Source organism: Antedon bifida, chromosome 1 (assembly GCF_963402885.1).
Source record: "Antedon bifida chromosome 1, ecAntBifi1.1, whole genome shotgun sequence".
Taxonomy (NCBI): Eukaryota; Metazoa; Echinodermata; class Crinoidea; order Comatulida; family Antedonidae; genus Antedon; species Antedon bifida.
The window spans coordinates 1060067-1083385 of NC_136226.1; the positions used below are offsets into that span (position 1 = coordinate 1060067).

Sequence of the window (23319 nt, forward strand, 5' to 3'; positions counted from 1 at the left end):
CCCTGTACTATAGTACAGGGATTTTTTCAAAAATGGCCAAAATATCGACTTTTTAAAATTCAATTATTATGCAATAATATTGCCATATATGCACATATATTGCATTATCATCATCTTATAAAGTCATATTAACCAGTTATGACAAAAAATAAAAAGGTCGAAATTTGGTCATTTTCGAAAATTTCCCTGTACTATAGTACAGGGATTTTTTCAAAAATGGCCATATTCAATATCTATTGAGGTAACATGCACAGACCAAAGTACCGATTATTTTTTAACATTAATTTATTATGCAATAATATTGGCATATATGTGTATATAATCGTGTTACTACCATCGTATAGAGCCTGAGTAGTATTGAATTTAAAAGATAATTCTAAAATTAAGTACAAAATTAAAATTGGTTTGTGTTCCTAAGCTTCTTTTTTGTTGGTTGATACGTTGGACGAAGTAAAGCAAGCTTTCTTTTCTTCGATTCTTTCTTGGAAATTTGTTTCTTTATTTTTCGTTTGGCAGCTGCTTCTGGGTCTGCCACAGCCTGTGGGCAAATAGACAAATTGATACATTTGAGATCAGATTGATGGCTAGAAATAATATGTAAGATGTATGTTATAAAGACGATTTTCCACTAGGCCAATTTGTTCGCGCGAATTGAAGGCATCAGCTAATACGCAGATTAAATTAAATAAACAAAGTAAACTAGGAAATGACTTTAACTGTAAAGTCTGGGAAGATCTTGTATCATGTAAGGTTAGGTTGTTATATATGATACTAGGAGATACATGTGAAACGTATGTGATGTATTACCAAATATTCTTATGGTACTAGAGAAATCTAGATACAGTACCAGGAATCAGGTGCATATTGCATATAAATGTTCAAAATAATTGACAGTAAAATTACCTGCATAACCCTCTTCTTTTTCCTTCCTTCTCTGATAGTGTTCAATTCCTTCTGGACTGCTGCATATGCCTTAGTGAACACTTCAGTGTCTACCATACTCTTTAACAAGTCCATCACCTCTTGACAAAGAATTCGTAATTCTGAATCTAGAAAATTAAACAAAAACATTTTAAATGTAAATATTTTTTCTATTTGTATTTATCTATTGATATATTCAGTGGCCGCATTTAACCATTCACACTTGGGTTGAGAAAATTAATTGTTCAAATTCAAATTTATTTCCTTACACATACACAACAAACCAAAGCAAAAAAAATGTTTTTCTAAATGTTAAAAATATATATCATTCATTTTTAAATTTAAATTTCATTGAAATATTCTATTTACCTGAATGAGACATTTTGTCAGAGATTTCTCGCATCAACGGTTTCAAGATCCTTTGTAAGAATAATGCAACATGTTCCTTGCCTAGGTACATGCTCACAGCTCCTAACCACTTCACCATGCAAGTACGTTTTAGAGTCTTTTTAGGTGTTTGAGCGAGCTCAGTCCGCCCAATTTGACACATTTTATTCATTAGCCATAACACCTCAAGCTTTCTCGTCTCTGTGCTGCCATTTTTAGAGTTAGTTGTGATGTCACCCTTTTTAGTGGTGACATCATCAATGTCAGTGTACTTGTCATTGTGTGATGCCATTGCAAGTTGATCCAACTCATCTTTTGTATAGATAATGATTACTCTTGCTATAAATACCAAGTTTTTTATCACCTGAAATAAAATAAAAATAATGTTAATTAAAATTAATTCAATGCAAGACATTACATACAAAGATCACAGATAAGGATCTAAAAAAGAAACCTGAAAAGAGAACAACAAAATGCAACACGAGTCTAGCCTACCTGTTCTGATAAATCTTTGTCCAGTAGATTTGATTTCAATTGGGTGCAGAACCTGTATGCAAGTTCTCGAAATCTTGCTTCAAAATCTGTAACAATATAAAACTTTAATTCTTCATTTTCCATGATTTCTTCTTGTGTTTGTGATCTTCGCTTCTTTTTCTTTTGCGATTTTGTCACAGTTTGATTGAGGACTTCCGATTCAGGTGATGTTGCCGCGTCAACCACTTCCTGTGGTTGCCAAGCAGCAAAGAGGATGCCAAAAAGTTGCGATGTTACCAGACGTACCCATGCATGTGGATGGAGAAGATGAACTTCAATTGAACCTGTGAAGAATACAAGAAACAAAGTTACTGTTTACACTGTACAACTATCGAATGGCATTGCCCGTATCGCCACAGGGGAGTGCCTCACCGGCGGTGCTGACCGGTCGTGGGCGATCGATGTTTTTTACTTTTTTTTTGTACATAATTGTTGTTTTAAGTTGTACGTATATGTAGATGTATTTAAATAATAGTCACCAAACTGACAAGCACTGGTGTACTGTTGGGTGATGTTGAGAAATTGTAAATTATAAAAATTGTAAATTAAAATTGTGAATTGTGAATTCATGGTTGACTGACTTTCATGTCACACTTCCCCGCATCCCACTCCGAAAGCAATGAAAACATTGCACACATATTTAAACAAAATTAGGATTTTAAAACAAAATTCAATTGTTGATTATGTTGTTCTGATAACTAACCCCATATATCCTTCATTGCTGCTTTGTAAGTGTCACTATTGACTATATTACACATGTGTAACATTTTAGCCAGTGTACTCAGAAGATGGTACAACAAATGGTCTAGATCTTCCTCATCATCTGCAGTGCCAATGTCATCTTCCATCACCTAAAATCAATTATGATGGATACTGATGGATTAAAATCAATTATGATGGATACTGATGGATTAAAATCAATTATGATGGATACTGATGGATTAAAATCAATTATGATGGATACTGATGGATTAAAATCAATTATGATGGATACTGATGGATTAAAATCAATTATGATGGATACTGATGGATTAAAATCAATTATGATGGATACTGATGGATTAAAATCAATTATGATGGATACTGATGGATTAAAATCAATTATGATGGATACTGATGGATTAAAATCAATTATGATGGATACTGATGGATTAAAATCAATTATGATGGATAATATATTCTAAAATCAAATCTTATTTTATGATGAAATAAAAATTAATTATGATGTCATGATGAAATCAAAATCAGTCATGATATAAAATATATTTTCATCAACTTCTGCATTTAAAGTAAGATTTGATTATTTTATATATATATCGTAGAAATGTTACTGTAAACTATAGTAGTTTTAAATTTATATTATAGATAAAATGACTTCTGAAGCCCATTCAAAAGCCTTTATGAAAACTCAATATAGAACATTTCTGTTTTATTAATCATTATTATCTAATATTTGTCAAGAAGAAATGTTTATTTTATGTGCACCCATTGTAAACTATGAAATGTTTAATCAATTTACCTTTTTAAATCTTTGTTCCGATATGATTCCACCAATCAGCTGCAGTGTTTCATTTGCTCGTCTATCAAAATCTAACCTTTCCGCTTCAATGAAGATGCCACAGATCTGGGCTGCCAATCGTTGATGCATTACTTTCTCGTTATTCAACCACTGTGTTACCATGGCGAACAGACTGTCCCGTCTCCCAATATCAAGCTGATAAAGTTAAATATACTTTAAATTTACTAGTAATCTTTTCCAAATATTTTGCAAAATTCAGAAAAAAAGTTGAGACAAATGCTAACCTTTTGCAGGAGTGATTTGAGAGCCAATGCCACCAGTTTGCGACATTTAGCAGAATCATCGTTCACTAATCTAGTTGCCATGGGAATAAAGAACAAACCATAGTGTTTATCCAGAGTTTTCTGAAAGAAAATTAGAAATGATAAAATGTATTATTAGCCAAGGAAATCATCTTCTGATGGCACACATTAACTACATAATAGCTATATACCAACAGACAAGGCCTATTCATGGAGGAAAATGGAGATATTGGTGATGTTATGATAGCTTATTAAAATATCGAGCTACTTATATCTTCAATATGGGCCGAGATATTAAGTAGCACACCCTCTGCCACTCTGCATTTCATCAAGTACAGAGGGCTTAACTGATATATCCCTATCCACCACAAGGAATAATAAATGATAAAGACAAAGCCAACATGATTCAAATGGCTTACAAACCATACATGTCACTCTAAATCAAAATAAGGTTTTATCAACATCATCAGATACAAACTTTAATTCTACAAGTATATACAAATTGTCAATTAACCTGCGGAAAAGATGAAAACATGGTTGCTAGCATTTCCAGAGCAGATACTCGTCCATTCTCTTCATCAAACGACAACTGTCCTACGTAGAACTCTAGGTGTTGCTTTAGCTTGCTACCAAGTGGGTAGTCAAGTAAGAAATGGAGAACAACCTGCAAAGAGATAGTAATCAATAATAAATTGGTTATATATTCAATTATATTATATATCTCATCCCTCTCGGGTGGATTCAACACCTGAATAGAACTTCAATTCTACATGTTAGGTCATGGGTTCTCCCTACTCAAAACTACTCACTTGTCGACACTGCAGCCTTACTGAGTGCATCTCACTCCTTATGGATAATTCTGCTACCTTCTTCATTACATCATGAATTTCAGGTACCATTAGCTGACGTCCTAATATGGCCTAGAAAAAAAACACATACATAAAATTGTCCTACATAGGTACAGAATGGATTTTTTTCTTTAAAAGGTGCATATTTATGTCATGAAACAAACTATTGTAATCCACACAAATTGTACTACAATACTGCATAGTTTTCATCCTTCCAGTGTGCCTGAACACATTTCATCCTATATTGTGTAATAATACTTTATTTTATACTCCGATCTACACAAGTAAATTGAGCACTGAAGAACTGAATGAGAATTCCTATATTTTAAAAATTAATACTGTAACCAGCGTTATATAAGTAAACACTTAATATGAACTTACCTTGAGTAAAGAAAAGGCAGTCGCTTGCCGTGTATGGTCATGGATATCCTCCTCTGCAAAACTTAGTAGAACCTGAAGTTGCTCATCAGTGATTTGATGACCTTTGACATCACGGACTAAAACAGTGACAGCCTAAAATAAATAATAATCAGTTTACCAATAACAGCTGGTTCATTAGTTTAGCAATAAGTTTTATTACCATTTACACACTTAATTTTTTTTTATTTAATTATAAATTTTATACTATAAATTTGGAACTTGAATATCGTTTATTATACAGTTAATTGATTTAAAATGAGTTAAAATGTGGTAAAATAAATGTTATAGAATGAAATGTAGTGGTAAAACAATTTTTAGGCAATTTAACACGGACACTGCAATATCAGTGGCATACCGCACAGGCCTGAGGCCCCTTGTTTAGGAACCCTAAGTGGCCCTCCAACAATGGAGGCCTCAGGCGTTTTTAGCCTTTTTCAACATATTTTAATGCCTGTTTTTTTTTGGGTTGAGCCAGTGAGCGCTCATAGCCATTACACCACTGTGTAATATGAGAGGGCTACGATAACCATTCACAAGATTTACACTTTTTATTATTACCTTAAAACATGCCACCACCAGTTCAAAGTTATCCCCTTTTCCAGCCCCAGTGCGTGCATAGTTCCTTAACAGGGTGAACAACTGTTGTGTAATCTTGGTTATATTTGCCTCCAATGATGGAAGAGGGAATTTTAAAAGATAAGAGAAACATCGAAGAGCACATGTTGTCACCTGAAATAACAAGGTCAAATGTCAGAACAAGTTCATAATAGTCAAAACTACTTTACAATTCATGAATGATTCCACCAAACTTTTGAGTTAAAATAACAATTGTGAGGCATTTTATAAATAGGCAAACTGCCTTAAAATGTCTTGACATGTTTCGAGAAAAAAAACTGTATAAACAATAATACAAAATAAAATGTTTTTAAAAAATGTCAAATTATTCTATAAATAGTAGTACCTTAGTGTATTTTGAAGTTAAGCACTCAATGAGAAGCTGTACAAATGGGTCTAGCATCTGTTGGTGATCCGAGTTACCAGCATTGAACTTTGACCTTTTAAGCGACAAATAAAATAACTGAAAAATAAAAATAGGCAGATGGGAAATGATGTAATATGATTGGATCATTAATTATTAAATTATTTTATTAAAATTATTTTATTAAAATTATTTGTTCATCAGGAACTCGAACAATGATCTATAAATGAGAAGAGAGAGGTACTGCCATATATAAAGAGAGCTCTAAACACACCTGAAGACCAAACTCCACAATGATGTGAACATTGGTCTTAACACTCATCTGTGGTATCTTCTGAGTTCTCTTGGGCGTCTCTGGTAGTAAGTACGTACTTTGTGGTTGTAGACGAGGGTTGCGTGGTAGCTGAACATTTTTTTGAGCTCTATACAAAATTAAACATATATATTTGTTGTTAATTTTCTTCAAATATTTAAATTTAAATCGTTGATTTCAAAACTAATGCAGTTTACAAAATATATTTTTTTGGAAAAATAATTCATTTTTAATAATTGTAGCATTTGATTTCAGGAACAAGTCAATATGTAAACCTGTCCCTGTGCTGTTCAATGCTGTAATGTTGCATCGGGACCACAAGATGTACTTTGAGAAAACAGTACTCATGTAATTGGAGGATGCTACGAGAAATACAATAAACACACTTAGCAACATTATCAGTAAAGTAATTACTTTGTCTTTTCTGTTACAAGTGGTAAGCTTTCAGTAGCAAGACCATGAATGAAAATCAACATGGCTGAATCGTCTATCCCAGAATTCTCTAGCAGCCCAATTTCCAGTCTACGGAGCACTTCCTGTACTTTCTTGATCATCTTATGCGAATGAGAATTATCCAACACCTACAAAAATACAAATATTAAAGCATAAAGGGAATTAACAAGTACAAAAGAGAAGTAAAAGCATTATGAATCATAAAGTTTGCAACCAAAAAAAGAAAGATTTACAAGGACATGTAGATAATAACACAGTAACGAACCATCCTGCTCTAAACAGACAAAAATTTAATTGAAATAAAATGTAGAAAGCATAATGTCGGAGGGAAAAGTTTGCAATTCCTAATTATAGTCACACCTACCTCTTTCAATGGCAGAATAAAAAGTGTAAGTGACCTTTGACTTATGAACTTTGACACTAATTGATATGAGTCGTAACTCTTTGTTGATTTGGCTTCAAAGAGTTTGACAACAATTCCTGCTACATTCTTTTCTTCGGCAACTTCACCAAAAAGTTCACTATTAAAAACCTGCAAAGGAAAACAATAAATCATCATCTATATATGGAGTTTGACATGGGAAAAGTGGGATGCAAGCAAGAATTAGTATATAACCACATATTAAGGCAGAAAAATACTGTGCGGAGCACAGGTAACTGCTAGTATATACTAAATAGTTCATTGCATATATTTTAAATAATTGTAGCATTTGATTTCAGGAACAAGTCAATAGGTAAACCTGTCTCTGTGCTGTTCAATGCTGTAATGTTGCATCGGGACCACAAGAAGTACTTTGAGAAAACAGTACTCATGTAATTGGAGGATGCTATTGTAATCATCTTTTCTTCTAATCAGTCAAAAACGTTTTAAAACTTTTAATAGAGAGTAATTGATAAAGGATGATCAATCAGTCCATCAATCAATTATTATTATATTATTATTTATTTCTACCTCAGTAAGTTGTTTTATACAACAGTCTAAGTCTCCGTGCTTAAGTTTATCAACTATCGTCTTCAGTAACAAATTCACAGTGTAGGCAAGTACGTGTAACTGGAAAGATAATAATAATATTCATTATTGTGTCTTTACAATATCATTGGTTTTATATACAAATATGCAAATACATAATCCAAAGGAAAAAATAATGCTGAAACAAATTATTATACATTGTGTATCAGTGGCTGAATCTCAATGGAGAAAAAAATAATAATCAAATAAAAACAGCCAGTCACAAAGTGGCAAGCTAATGAATGATATGACTATGAAGAGAGAATATTCAGCCAATATATATAAAATTCAATTCAGCCTACCTGGTAGCCTCTAGTCAGGGCTTGTTTGAGTTCCTTGAGGATAAAACTGAAATAATTGACCCCAAGAGATTGCAAGATTTTAACAAGTGTGTCACGGGTTACTTCACGAATGTCACGTGACCGACTCTTTAGCATTTGACAAACTTTAATGAGTACGCTACATAAATGAAATAAAAAAATGTGTCACAACAATCAGGCATAGGTACTATTTTAAGCGAGTGTTTACGATTTGTCCTTATTATACAAATTTGTGCTATTACACACATCCATACACATGCGGTATCAAAATGACCAGAATTTAAAAAACTACTTTTAAAAGCCATCCTGTTTCTGGGATCTTGTCTGGATATACAACATATGTACATCATCAATCCCACAATTCCTCAGCAAGTCCAAGTTCCAGAAAATTCTAAATTCTTTTCTAGGCTTTGCATCTTTTATTTAATACTTTGAATTATTCTGTAATAACTTATCAACTGTGATGCATTGTGAAATAAAACGAATGAATGAATGAATGAAAATAAAGTAAAAAATAAAACAACATACTTTGGTAGATACTGGTGCAGTGCTCCTATAGGCAGAGATTGCAATAATTTAACCATAGCAAGAGCAATTGGTACCCTCAACACTTCATCATCATCTACGGTGTTCTTCCTCACAGATCGATGCTCATCATCAGTACGGGCCTTGGAAAAAAGGAAAAAAATAAAAAATAGTCTTACAAAAATGCATCTGATTGAAAGAGACATTTAAGTGAAGAATAAAATGTTCATGACGCACTAAAAACACTTTATATTTTTTACTTATTATTAAATTTGCTAAAATCCAGATTTTAACATTTTTTTTGTCATTGGCAACCTGTTCATCACATTAAACAAATGAAATAATCCGAATCAAATACCTTTTTAGTAATAGACTTAAACAGCTGAGGTAGAATACTATTAATAATGGTGTGATGGATTCTGGTTGCTAGGGCTACTTTCTTCTCTTTCTCCTCCAGCTGGGTTTCATCTACTACCTGTTCATCCTCTTCATCTTCATTCAAATCTTCTGTTTTTTCTAAATCATCTTTGGCATCATTTTTATTTCTTTTAACTGAAATGTTACAGATTAGCAAAAATAATTTACACATTTTAATAGAAATAATCAGGAAGTGCATAACACACCAATTACTTGATGACAACTCAAAGTAGTGTTGTGTTGTGGAAAGATGATGTGTTACCATAATGAGGTGATGCTTAATTGAAATGCTTACGATCTTTTTCATCAACAAGCTCAACTCCTTTCTTAAACATCATGTAGGATTCAACTCCACTGGACAAAGACAGGTCAAAATGGAATGCATCCAAAATGGCAACCACTAACCTAGAAAAAAAGAACACATGTCATCTTTACTTTACATATTCTTACTAAACTTCATATAAAATTAAGAAGATATGTGATACAAATAATATAGAAATAATAGCAACTTTCATATTTGTCTGGACATATTGTAGTAGATGGGGACATAAAAGTTGGCGACCATTTTCTTAACACTTGGTGGTAAACTTACTTTACAGCCACTTTCTGCCACTCCAGACTGAATGTCAACAATTTCAAATATTGCCGCAACAGTACACTGTAAAATTTCCATGGCAACTGGCTAGTTATAGCACCAATAGTATTGATAGCTTCAACAACAAAGTTCTGATCTTTTGCCAGAGACTGGTCAAAGACCATTGCTGAGGTCAGTGGTAGAAGATACTGGTACAGGTTGCTATGGCCTAGCTCACCATTTGAGCAGTGGTTCGTTAGACGTCGCAAAGCCCGCCCTCTTCGATGGATCTATAAGGAAAGAGTTCAAAATCAATGTTTGCATATTAAGTAGGTGGTGTCTTATGGGCTATCATATGTGTAATAATCTATAATAGTCTCACAGTGAAGCATATATACAGCTTTTGAATACCTAAATATAATCAGCAGCAGGTCTCAATAACTTGATAAAACACTAGAATCAAAAAGACATACCTGAATATGCTTAATATTTTCAAAGTAGTCCTTCTCCATATCTTCATCAAGTAGGACAGTCATGTCGGAGAATCTTGGATGATGTGGGAATGCCTTGACAATGTCTCGCAATAATGTCACTATCTCCCCTCTGGACACCTAAAGAAATAACCAAGTTTATCTTTTTGCTACAATCCATTTAAAAATTTAGTTTACTGATATTAACCACTTTAGTTTCTGTAGTTGTGTATTACATTCTAGACTGTATCTCTAAATGAGTTGTTTATCCTATGCTTGCAATAAATTTGAGCATGGTAGGTACAGATTCTAGCTGATGATTTTTAACCACATAAGTGTTTTTTGTAATGATCTTACCTCATTTTTCAGCTTAATTCCCTCTTTTATTGCTGGCATAAATTTGTGTATGATAATAGAATTGAACATTTCATCTCCAAAGTCACCAGACTGCAGCTTGTAGATAATAGCTTGTAGGCAGTTGGTGGCATTATCTCGCAGTGACATCTCATCCACCTAAATAAACATGCAAATTAAACATCAGGGAGTTTTCTATTTGATGCGAGCTAGGATCAAGTTAGGCCATTTTAGTTCATTGGGCAACATGCAGGGATATTGGGTTCTTTCTCACTCTATTCCTTGACACAGATTTGATGGTTTCTAGGGCCAGACAATGACCAATGATGCATCAATGCATAGGTCTTAGGTCGTTGCTAATCGAAAGCTTCCTACTTGTGTTACAAGACAAACATAATAAGTGACCTGCTGATGACGACTTATGACTTTATAATGACCTATGATTGAAAGTAGTAGTACTATAAATATTCCTAAGAATTGCCATGGTCTTTTTTTTGTGTGCGAGTGAGTCGCCGAGCGGTTAAGACAGTAGAACCATAATTACGTAGCCATAACATCGGCAAGGGTTCTGGTGGTAGAACAAGTCTTCTCGGATAAGGACTATAAACCACAAGTCCAGTGTACACATCTAGCTCATGTGCCCTTTAAGGTTCTGCTACACAAATATTGTGTTGTAATTTACTGATGTACAATCATGTCTATGTCTACTTTTCTTTGATTTATGCTACTGTATATATTAACTAGTAATGTATTGTTCTCATTAACATTACCTTAGAAATGAAGAAGAAACAATTGTGAATCAAAGGTGTCAACACTTTCATATCCATGTTCGTCCAGTCAGCAATCAATTCACATGCTCGTTTAAAACATTTAAAACGAGTTGTAAAATCGGGTTCTTCAATGTGTCGTTTATCCCATGCATTCAACTCAGACATCATCTCAGCTGTTGCATTTAACGTCTCGTCTTTCTCGGCCATCGAAGCGAACACCTCTACGAGGATGACACGCGACTGGGGGTATGTTAGAGTGTATAGCAGTTTGGATACTGGTCTGTAGGGAAGACAAATGATAAAAGATCAATGCTTCATATCAGAAGTTTTCGGATTGGATTTATCTAATTTTATTAAATACAAACAAATATTTCTTACCCGAGAAAAGAAGATGGATCCGATGTTTTCTTGATAACATTTCTAATGGTCCGCAGAATATCAAGTTCAACATTCTGAAAACAAAAAAAAAGGAAATTATGCAAAATACATTAGCGTATTCTAACAAACTTACCAAATCTTTGTTTATCACTGTTTGGTGAAGTTTGCGATATTATCATTTGTTTACTCACATGAAAACAAGGACTGATTTGATTGGCTGAGTTCACAAACATCAGCAAACTAGTTTGTGAGGAAGGCCTAACAAATTTCTATAAATCTCTGAAGTTGATCAACTGGTCAACACTGGTCAACCAAGTTTGCTTGTGTGTCATTTTCTATCAATTTTTTTTTCTATTTACCTGGTTTCTGCTGGTAGTCATTTTTAAGTAAGGCAGTAATAAAGACACAAGAACACTGCACTGTTCCTCATCCGACACAAACAGGCTAATCCTATAAAAATACAAAAAGAAATAAATGTTATTAAAAAAAATATTATATTATCTTCAAAATTAGATTACAGATTCTAGGACATTGCGGTGGAATTTTTCATACCTGGATAGGATATTAAGCTCTCTCATTGGTAGATTCTTCTTCTCATATTTAGTTGTCACGGTTGCTTTTAGGTAAGTCAAGATTGAGTTGACGTGAGGAAAGATCAACTTAGTGCCGTACGTTGGTGGCTCTATTTAAAGTACAAACAAAACTTCAATTTTAAAATCAAGATTCTATACAAAAAAATCAACATTCTCTGTTTTAAGAAAAAAAAATATTGAAACAAAATCAAGAAAACAAACCATTAAATGTTTCCTCTTCAATAACTGAGACATCCAAACTATCTTGCACGTCAATTTCCTTTGTAACATCATTAGATTCAAAGTTTTCACATACTAGTAGGTTTTCTACAATGTCCATAACCATGTCCAGTACTGGTTTAGTGGTCAGTTTGGACTTCAGCAAAGCCATCACGTATGGAAGAATTGTAAGTTCTTTATCATCTGGGTGATGTTTAGCTAACAATGGGAAGAACCTGATAGATAAAATAAATGATCTTCAATTTCGATGTTATATCAGTAACCAAAAAATAATGCTATTCAATCAAACATGAAAGTTATAAAGAAGAATTGGAATTGTAGCATTGTATTTCAGGAACAAGTCAATAGGTAAACCTGTCTCTGTGCTGTTCAATGCTGTAATGTTGCATCGGGACCACAAGAAGTACTTTGAGAAAACAGTACTCTTGTAATTGGAGGATGCTATTGTCATGCAACTAAATGAGCATGTATAGTCCCGGGGGTCTTCTGTGAAATATTTGGCAAAAATTAGGAGCTGGGATTATAATTGAATTGTATTAAAAACTAATTTACCAAAGTATTTTGTCTGAATTAGGGGGTGGGATTATATAATCAAACATGGGATTATACAGTAATAATCAAATACAATTAAATGCAACAATTACAACACCTTGGGTTTTTACTCCATATGAAGATCATCTTGAGTAAGGTTGTTGGACTTGTGATGCTCTCGTTAGGTAAACGAGAAATCTGAGGCCATACCGCCGCTTCAAAGATACAATTAACCTCTTCTGAAGAAAAGGAATAGTTGTCAAATATCGTGAAGAATTCAACGAGACGTTGGATTGCAAGAGGTCGTAAAGTCTTCAGTTGGTTCACATGGTATGGTAGAATCTATATGTAGAGAGAAAAAAAAACACAATCATGATTGCAATTTTTACTTTGAATGCTTTATCCTAAATGATCGTTTATCTCGCAATCTAAATGTATTGTGTGCTGTAAAAAACTTGATCAAAAAGGTCAATTGGAAACAGTTGATTCAAAATTTATTTTTCTTTCGTCTTGCTACTATCTATGCCATGTAATGTTTATATTATATAGAATATATCAACTTATGAATATGAATATTGTAGGTACTTTTTCAAGATTCTATCACATCAGTGTCATGTTTTACAATAAAAAACTTGTACAAACCTGATGTCTCATTTCAAGCAGCTTAGTGAATGTGGCTATTAGACTTATGATTAACCGAAGGATCATGGGAAGGAAAGCTGTGACCATGTGACCCAACTTGCTGAATATCACTGCAATGGTATCAATCATACTGAAACGAAGCAGACAAAAATAATAAGGGTTTTAATTAAGTGGAGTATACTCTTTCAAACTCATCTTTTGAAAATTGAAATGGGTACAGATATGTACCCATATACAAAATACACCATAATCAAATATATACCTGTGTAGTTTCTTGAGGGGTACAACTGCACTTAAATCAAGGGACTGTCTAACATCATTCAGCATTTCTGTACAAGAATCTGTTTAACAATTAAAACAAGATTACATAAGTAAAGCAGTGTATTGATTTTAAAACCAATTATGTTTAGATATCAACAGATACACATTAAACAAAATGACATCAGTTACCTTTGATTAAATGCTGACATGGTTCAGTAACAAGGTCAATAAACACTCGTAGTTCCTCCTCTTCAGAACCTGCTAAGAATCGTAAAATAACAGACCTTCTTTGCGTTGACCCGGCACGACCTTGCGTTCCAGCTCCAGCCTTACCCAACATCTTGCCATACAATATCCTACAAGGAGTCAAGTTTATTATTCATTAAATAATAGTTGATTGTTCTGTAATGGATAATTTATAACGGATATTCATCATGTTGTCATACATACAAGAAACTTTGTCTTTGTAAAAATAAAGAAATGTCGGTTGTTCGCAAATCCGATTAAAAGATACATATACATAAATGGATTAAAAAATTTAAAAAAATTTAAAATTCATCATGTTATACATATTTATCATGTTAACATACAAAAAACTCTTAGTACCTCATCAATATTGGAATCAAACCAGCTCTGTGACTCTTGTCAACAATGCCATGTTCAGGATCGATGTTGAATAATGTGATTTCCTCACGGAATGTTTTATCATCCATGAGAAGTTTGAAATGATCCTGGTATGGTGTTAAGTACTTGTGTTTATAAGCAAAGAGACAGTCAAGAGCGGTCTTCTGTACCTTGCCATACTTGTGTGAAAGAAGCTGCAACATTAATCAAAGAAAAGGTGATAAATAAATAAAATTAACAACAAGAAATTGGTTATGTCCATGTGGAAAAAAGAAAAGGTAGAATACTGTAACGCTCTGTCTACACTATCAAACTAGTTTGACAAAAAAAGTGTACCTAAATATGGTAGTGATATGACATCATCATGTCCATATATGGGCACAACACATTTTTTTGTCACATAACGTTTGGTGTAGAAAAGTGTACATGCATTTAAACTGGGAAGCAGAGTTCATGAACGATAATCCAGTTGAATAATGGGAGCAGCAAGCAAGATTTGCCATTTTATGTCACTTCTACTTACATTTGTGTACAGTTTTCTCAATTCTTGTTCTTGGTAGAGACTTTTTGGTCCTCTGAACTTAGCAAACAACTCAAGATGAGCTAGCAGTGTCCTGGGGAAAAGTATACATAAATTGAGCTACACAGTGGCATGATACATGCAATATAACATTTAAAATAAACTACATGGGCAATGCCACATTATTTATGAAATAATTATGACTTAGAGGTTAAGAGCTATTAATATTTTGTACATATGTGACTTCATGTTTGACAACTGGTAAAAGGGGCTTGATCTATACCATTTAAGCTATAATATTATTTTCTCTATAATACAAAAAAAAAATCATATCAATGACAGACATCATGTGACTTACTGTGTAACTGAATGTTTTTGCTTTGTTTGACTTTTATTAGATTCACTTGCCTCCTCTTCCTCATCCTCTGTTTCATCTACATCTTTCTCCTGGTTTACTGAATCTTTCGTTCTGTCACTTCTCCTCTGAATATCTTGCGTTGGAGCATTGAGCACGTCTGATGGGTAATATTCTTTTCTAAAATGAAGAAAACGTATATATTAAAGTTTGTTTGTTTGTAATATTTATTGACATGTTTATTAGGCTATAAACATGTGTAAAAGGATATTTACACAAGTCCTAGGCTATAAACATGTGTAAAAGGATCTTTACACATGACCTAGGCTATAAACATGTGTAAAAGGATCTTTACACATGTCCTAGGCTATAAACATGTGTAAAAGGATATTTACACATGTCCTAGGCTATAAACATGTGTAAAAGGATATTTACACATGTCCTATGCTATAAACATGTGTAAAAGGATATTTACACATGTTCTAGGCTATAAACATGTGTACTGAGCTATTAACATGTGTAAAAGGCTCTTTACACATGTCCTGGTTGTGACATATGTATTGTGTACTAATAACATGTTTATTGGTCTTCTAAAATGTGTACAGCACCCAGCAATGTATTTTATTGTGACAACAAAACTGAGTGCCAAATATCATATTCAATTTTCCAACCAGAGTACTCATCAATCAACACCAAGCCACTTACTCTATAAACCTTAGAAACAATGGAGTTAACTCCCGAGACCGCAGTTCAGCACGGTCTGCAAATAAATGCATAGCTTTCCACGCCTGTTGACGAAAGTTCACATAGTCTGGTCTGTCTTCATCTAATACCTGATCATTGTACACATTGCTAAAGAGCAGACTCAGGCTGGTTACGTTGTCATCATCATCTTCGGATAGTTGCGAGTGGGGTGTCTGAGAACTTGTTGCATTGTTGCTTCCAAGTTGTTCACATATCCCAGCTGCTATCCTCAAATGGTCACCATATATTTTCCAGAATGATTTTTTATCCATTCCACAGGCATGGCTTCTATTCGTATCAAAAAGAAAAAAGGTATATTTAAACTACAATGCAGTAACCAATCACAAATATAAGTTTTTGAAATAGAACTAAAGCCCTATATTTACAGTGATCATTCTAATGTGACAACGTATTCACTTGAAATAAATTACAATTTAACTTTAGGTTAAATTAGAGATAAATTACGAACCTGATAAGTTCCATTACTGGTTCCCATAGTAACCGAAAGTTGACATATAACATACTGACCAAGTAAAGAAGAGGCACCTACAGAAAAAAAAAACAAGATTAAAAAAATCCTCATCGTATGACATCATCATCATTCCATATGGCATCATCAGCATTCCATATGGCATCATCAGCATTCCATATGGCATCATCAACATCCCATATGACATCATCAACATCCCACAACATCCCACATGACATCATCAACATCCCACATGACATCATCAACTTCCCATATGACATCAACATCCCATATGACATCATCAATCACTATAATCTTTATCCTTATCTTTCACCAACCACTGCCATCACATTATTCCACTTAAACATGAGTAGTTATTGAAATACAACATTATGACATTAATATTTAAGTATAATCTAAATTCAAATGCTTAATGTAATGTTACAAGCAGAAATAATGTCTTACTTCATGTAGATTGGATTCTTTAGGAATGTTATACTCTACAACATTATAGTCAAGATGCTGTAGACACTTGAGTTTTTCTCTGTAATCTGCTAATGTAACTGGTACCATCTCAGCTCTAAGACATAGTCTAAAAATACCAACTTGCTCAACAGACTGAAAACAAATATTTCATTTGATTTAGTCTTTCAAAATCAGAAACAAAACAAGAAAATAAGACGACAGGTTTATAGGAAACCGTATTGACCATTCACACTTAGGCTAAAAGAAACACTTACCCTTAAAGTTAAAAACAATCTGCTATCTTAAGTGAATACAATTTAAGGGAAATACTTAATATTTAAGGGAAATATCTCACTTAAATGTGATTGGTGATAGACTTGCTTAGTTCGTCAGGAGATGTTCCTCCTAAGTTTTTAAAACAGTATTTAAAGCAATTAGTTTAGTAGTCAATGACTTTACTTTGACCAGCACGATCACTAAGCAAGAATACACACATGTAACAAGATTGTGAAGGCAGAGGGCGATACCAATTTCCCAAAAAATAAATTTGTAAAATAGTAATTCTGTACTCACCACTTTGTCTTCTAAGGGTGGTAGATCCAACGGGAATGAGGACAGAATGTGTAAACTTGAAAGACGAATCTGAAAATAAACAAAACATAAAACTAATTGCTTTAGACAATCTAACAATCATTTTAAAATTGAGATGTTAATCTTATTTAGTTATTAATTAAAACTCAAAATCTTATATGTTAATCTTATAGTAATTAAACACATTGGAAATTAAATCAAAATTATAACTTTCTAACTGAGAGTTTTTTAGAGAACTAAGTAAAGTTTTGTGTAAATACTGAATTACCTTGTTAAATGGAGATGATAAATTCTTTTTAATCAATGGATAGACTTCATCCAAGGAGATATTAGATTCTGTATCATCTTTTGAATTCAGTTTGAAATATATATCACCAACCAGCAATGCATGTTGATTCTCTGGAAATTTTCTTTAAAAATTAAAAAATACATATAACATTAGTAACATTTAGTAACAATTAAATTACTGAATGTGAATAAATAAAAATGTTATTTAACTGGTACTCCAAAACACAAATATCTGGTATGGCACTTATTACGTATGTGCATAAAAAGATTATAAAATACCTTAGAAGATCCATAATAAAAGATGACGATAGAAAGTTTCTAATTTCTGCAGCATCGTACATAACACACAGATCCAACACGACATGACTTAACAAGAATAGCACCTTAGCTGATAATGAAGCTGTACAACAAACAACGTTAATTAATTAATAATGGGATCTCTACACTATCTATTATTATCTTTATATTTTTTTTTTTTTATTATACTGACCAGAGGGCCCAGTAGAGGGCTGACCAGAGGGCCCAGTAGAGGGCTGACCAGAGGGCCCAGTAGAGGGCTGACCAGAGGGCCCAGTAGAGGCTGACCAGAGGGCCCAGTAGAGGACCATGATAAACACAGCAAGGCAGACGATTTTCCTACTCTTTTTGCATAGTGCACCAAGTTCTTTATCATGTGCAATGTATGTACACAGGACAAACAGCTTTACATCTCATCCCAACGACAAGGGAATGAGAGTAAATTATTTTGCCTCGAATACAAGCAATATGGCAGACATGCCTATTATATGGTAGTCCGGTATCTCATTGTACCATACTGTTCTCACATTATTGCAAGATTACCTTCTAAATTGGGTAGTAGTTGTGTTAACTTGTTCAATATGTTTCCCAAAGCAACTTTGCACTTTACTTTGTCCATCGGCCTAAAAGAAAAATAATCAAGACAGTGTTGACATCACAACGTATAACACAATTACAAACGCTGTACCTCAATTTAGGTAAAAAATGATAAAGACACATACCTGACATGAGGAACACAACATAGTCCAGCCCACAGCATAGCTTGATTAGACTCCAAGGAGAGGTCATTAGACTCTTTATCCAGGAGTGACAAAATATATTCTGGTACAGACGTCGATAGTTTATTCTTATTTCTGCAAAATTAACATTTTAGTTTGGTACTGTAAAGGATTTTATTTATTTTAATATTACATGGTAAGTTAAATTTGCTATAATAATGTAACGATCACAAATACTTAATTTCAATTAAAATTCACAAACCTCTTTTGCAGAGCTATGTTGAAATCTAAATGATACGGTTGATAAGCGCTCAATTGTGATGCATCAGTAATCAGAGGTCGTCTAATGTTTACCAGATGGGCCAATGATTCAAGAACATCTTCTTTTGCCTCTTTATCATTGGTCAACATACACGAATGGCAGATATCAAGAAAACGAGGCAAGACATCCTAAAAAGTAAATGTGATATTGTGGTTATATTGAAAGCTGGGAATTAGTCACCTATAATTTGTTTTTAATAATATCGACAGAAATAATTGAAAAATAAATGTTAATGTTTACCTTATCGAATAAAGTTTCCTCATAAAGACTAGCAACAAAAGAAAACACTTGCTTTCTAGTGAACTTGCCTTTCAATACCTAAGCAAAATACATAAAATAGACGTTATGTCAACTACAGTATCTTAATTAAAGTAGGACCTTTCTTGTCTGGGGATGGTATCCATATGAGGAAGGCTGGTATCCATATAAGGAAGGCTAGTATCCATATAAGGAAGGCTAGTATCCATATAAGGAAGACTAGTATCCATATAAGGAAGACTAGTATCCATATAAGGAAGACTAGTATCTATATAAGGAATTCTAGTATCCATATAAGGAATACTGCTCAACTCAATTATTACTACAGTCTAATAAGTAAAAAAATAACATTACATATCTTACCAAGTTAATCAGCATGGAATTTTGATGAAGAGTTAGGTTACACCTGGGTGCACACAGAAGGTCAGAGGTTATATCAAGGATGATGTCACTGTGACTACTGGAAGCAAATGGGCCAGACAATATCTTTTCTAAAAGCTAAAAGGAAAATAAAGAATATGTAAAACAATTTCTGTTTCTATTTTTCACTTAAGCATATATAAAACAAATGAAAAATGTATTGTATAATAAAGTATGTTATCATTTTTACCTTGACTAGTTTTTCAGGTGATATAATTAACCCTCCACCTCCTCTTTTGATCAATTGTTGGAAGAGCTGTAGCAGATGATTCATCTGATCTATGACGACTTCATTCTTAGATGAAGTTTCTTGCAGATTTTCATGAACTTTGTAAATTTCACTCTATACATAAACAAAACAAAATTTTACATTTCTTATAATTTCACAATAAAATGACATATGATAATAATATTGACAAAGCTGATGATTATTATTATGATAAGTTATTAACTTACCTGGAAGCATTCCCAGACAACATGAATGTTTTCCTTGTTTGTGTATTGTAGCATGTTATTCAACATGTGTGACAGAGCTTGGTAAACCTGATGCCTGGGTAGGCTACATGATTCATCTTCACCGGGACCCAACTTGTGCAACATCAATGGTAGCATCTTACATAATGATACAGAAATTTATTAAGAATTGAAACATTAGGTTCACATAACATCACTAAGTAAAAATGTAAGCATCATGGACAAATGAGTTACTTATTTCTCCATGATGTAATTTTTAAAAATTACCTTTTCGGTACAGGAGTGAAATTGTTTCATGACTCCTTTAATCATTTCAAAAAATAGCTGACCTACACCAGCACAGAGCTGAAAAAAAAAATAAAGAATTAAATTTAATAGTATAAATACTGCAGAAATTAATTGCAACTGCTAACTACTGTTTCAAAATACACAGCGGCCCTACACAAGCACAAAGCTGCGAAATAAAACAAAAAATGCACAAGATCAAGGGTAGGTGGAAACAGGATGTTCAGGTAACAAGGTCTCTTGGGTGGATGCGGTGTTGAAACTAGGCTGGGTGGAAGATCTTGAAATAATGTTTAGGCTTAGTGGAAGACTGGACACATATCCAGGATGGAATGTTGTCATATGTGGTAATGACAAGCAAACTACTTGAAAATAACAAGTAGAAGATATTAGTAACTTACGCCATTGTCCTCGTTGAGTTTGCTGAACATGAAGTTGAACAGGTCACCAGGTTCACGTATCTTGCGCATCAGAAAAGAGAAACTTTCCGCTGCAAAGTTGCGTATATGTGCCTTCTGATCTTTTTCTAACAGTGGCTGATAAATTCTGTAAATGTTCGTAAAAAAGGACTTTTTAAAAGGTTGTAAAAGTACAAGACATGCGACTAGTCAGTGTACACATATTCTATAGTTAGTGAAGATAGAAAGGCTTGTGTACACATGAAATACAGGTACTAATTAAAATTACATAAAGATTATGTTAACTGATATGTGAAGGTAAAGAGCCTTCTATGTCAAATATATGTAATAATCTACACGATTGCACTTAAAACTTACATAAACACATCCTGAATGTCCTTTACGAGGTATCGCCAGAGAAACTTGAACAGGTAAGACAGACATCGGAACGCATTTTCAAGTATTTCGGTGTCTTGTGTGTTAAGAAGTGACGTAATGATCTCAAAGAATTCACTGAAGTGCCGGTAGAAATCCATCTGGAGATCCCTGGCCAACTGAACTACCAAACTATAGACAAAAAAATAAAAAAGAAAGAAGAAACATAAGTATATTATAAATTATTGTGGATAAAATAACGATAACTACTTTTATTCTCACTTGTTGGACTTTATACAGGATCTATTAATGTTGTTTGTGGTACTTTGCATTTAAGTAAACATACTTACTCTAGTAGTGGTTGATAGGCAAGGCTGTTCTTAATCTGTAGGTGCTTTTTGAGGGCCTTAACAATGTTATCTTCATGATGCACCAGTTGGGCATAGCTTTGTACTTGCTTGTTGACTTCAGCAGTGAACGCACCTTTACAATAAAAAGTAACATTAATTCTCACTAACAGTAACATTGGATAAAGAGACTATCGGCACGGTCATCCCTGCATATGTCTTGTTTTCTATTGACAAGGTCGAGCATACCGCTTAATTCCGTTGTCTTATTGCACAGGGAACTATAGTCCAATGTGCTGATAAAAAATAATTGCATGCATGGTTGATAGCCACTTCCATATAGAAATAAAATCAAGCTGTACACTTACCATAATGCTGAGTACAGTTCAACTCAGACCACTTGGCTAAGCCTTCAGCAAAGAAAGAATCTGCGTCCTATATCAAAATTTAAAAACAGGTGCTTTTTACTGATTGTATTGTTGCTTGTAAATACTGTAGTTTCTAGTTAATTTTGTTTTTGTTTGCTTAGTTTAGTTTAGTTATTCATGTCTTTTTATTTTCTATAATGCTTTGTTTGCTGGACCGCACCGCATATTGTGAGTGTCACTGATACAAAGGTGTATATGGTCAACAAATAAATAAATAAATAAAAGTTATAACATATAATCCTTGATGCAATATAATATTTATAAAATAATAATAAAGAACGGTGTTGTGTGTGTATTTACAAATTACCAAAAGCAGCAGTAATTGCATTAATGCACCTGTCAATTGTGTGACCCACTGTACGTCTCATGGAAGAGGTGTATCATTTGTCTGATGTACGCCATACCTTATGAATACTATGACGCACCCCTGCATCAAAAAAGTGACTTACCTTTACATTTTGAAGAACAATTACCATGTTGTTCATGATATGATGGGTGATAAAGTGACTGACATTGAAACACCATTGACATTGTTTATTGTGACGTACCATTTAGATTGACAAGGGCATAATATTTAAAATCAGAGTAGTGAAAAACACTGGAAACATGAACACCATTATTAGACCTACAGAGTATACTGAAGTTGAGAAAATTGGACCACAACGAAGTATTATTAAAATAAAAGGTAAAAAGTACCTCTGGTAATTGCTGTGTACGACTTCCATGTCTGATAACATCGATATTCACTTTAGCCAATCGCTCAGAAAAAGTCTCAAACTGTATTTTAATAAAAAAGATAAAAAGTAAACAAAATGTTTACGATTGCTAATAATGACACTAATGAATGATCTAACCTCCCCAACCAGATGACAAAAATGAATTTATTTTAAGCAAGCTTTATGCAGTTACAGTTGTTACTGTAGTAGTTTTTTTAGCTAGGCCCACGTGTAACTCAACAACATCCACGCCATGAGCCTATCCAAGTCGCCTTTTCAGACGATGATTCAGATTCCGATACGTATGCTAGGCCTAGCCTAGCAAAGTTAATATTTAACACTTAACCATCAGTTTGTAGCTTACTTTCAGTCAATATAATATCATTAATTATAATTACTTACTTTGAATCGATTTTCATTCTTGTGGTAAGAGGATTTACTGCTTCTTTTACTCATTTTCTACATCATATTTTACCCACGTGTGA

At 33.4% G+C, this 23319-nt stretch overlaps 1 protein-coding gene across 1 annotated transcript; it reads right to left on the reverse strand.

The window, feature by feature from the left end:
- Positions 1–223: 223 nt before the first annotated feature.
- LOC144836871 (small subunit processome component 20 homolog) lies at positions 224–23309 on the reverse strand. The gene is made up of 55 exons (XM_078691783.1): positions 23237–23309; positions 22815–22895; positions 22059–22125; positions 21694–21826; positions 21347–21535; positions 20972–21116; positions 20553–20630; positions 20268–20423; positions 20002–20154; positions 19755–19889; positions 19374–19451; positions 19074–19261; positions 18815–18946; positions 18636–18715; positions 18075–18195; positions 17776–17917; positions 17490–17558; positions 16917–17069; positions 16452–16528; positions 15944–16270; positions 15242–15418; positions 14887–14977; positions 14346–14557; positions 13929–14095; positions 13741–13819; positions 13479–13608; positions 12955–13178; positions 12288–12520; positions 12046–12175; positions 11853–11943; positions 11494–11567; positions 11116–11395; positions 10349–10504; positions 9995–10132; positions 9540–9811; positions 9243–9352; positions 8889–9082; positions 8534–8673; positions 7988–8144; positions 7629–7727; positions 7041–7208; positions 6638–6804; positions 6185–6332; positions 5893–6009; positions 5490–5660; positions 4893–5024; positions 4473–4583; positions 4178–4327; positions 3646–3765; positions 3362–3556; positions 2546–2693; positions 1804–2126; positions 1291–1672; positions 904–1049; positions 224–538 (listed from the first exon to the last, which is right to left on the reverse strand). The coding sequence occupies exons 1-55, from the start codon at positions 23288–23290 to the stop codon at positions 395–397; spliced, it is 8334 nt and encodes a 2777-aa protein (XP_078547909.1). The 5' UTR covers positions 23291–23309; the 3' UTR covers positions 224–394.
- Positions 23310–23319: the final 10 nt, after the last annotated feature.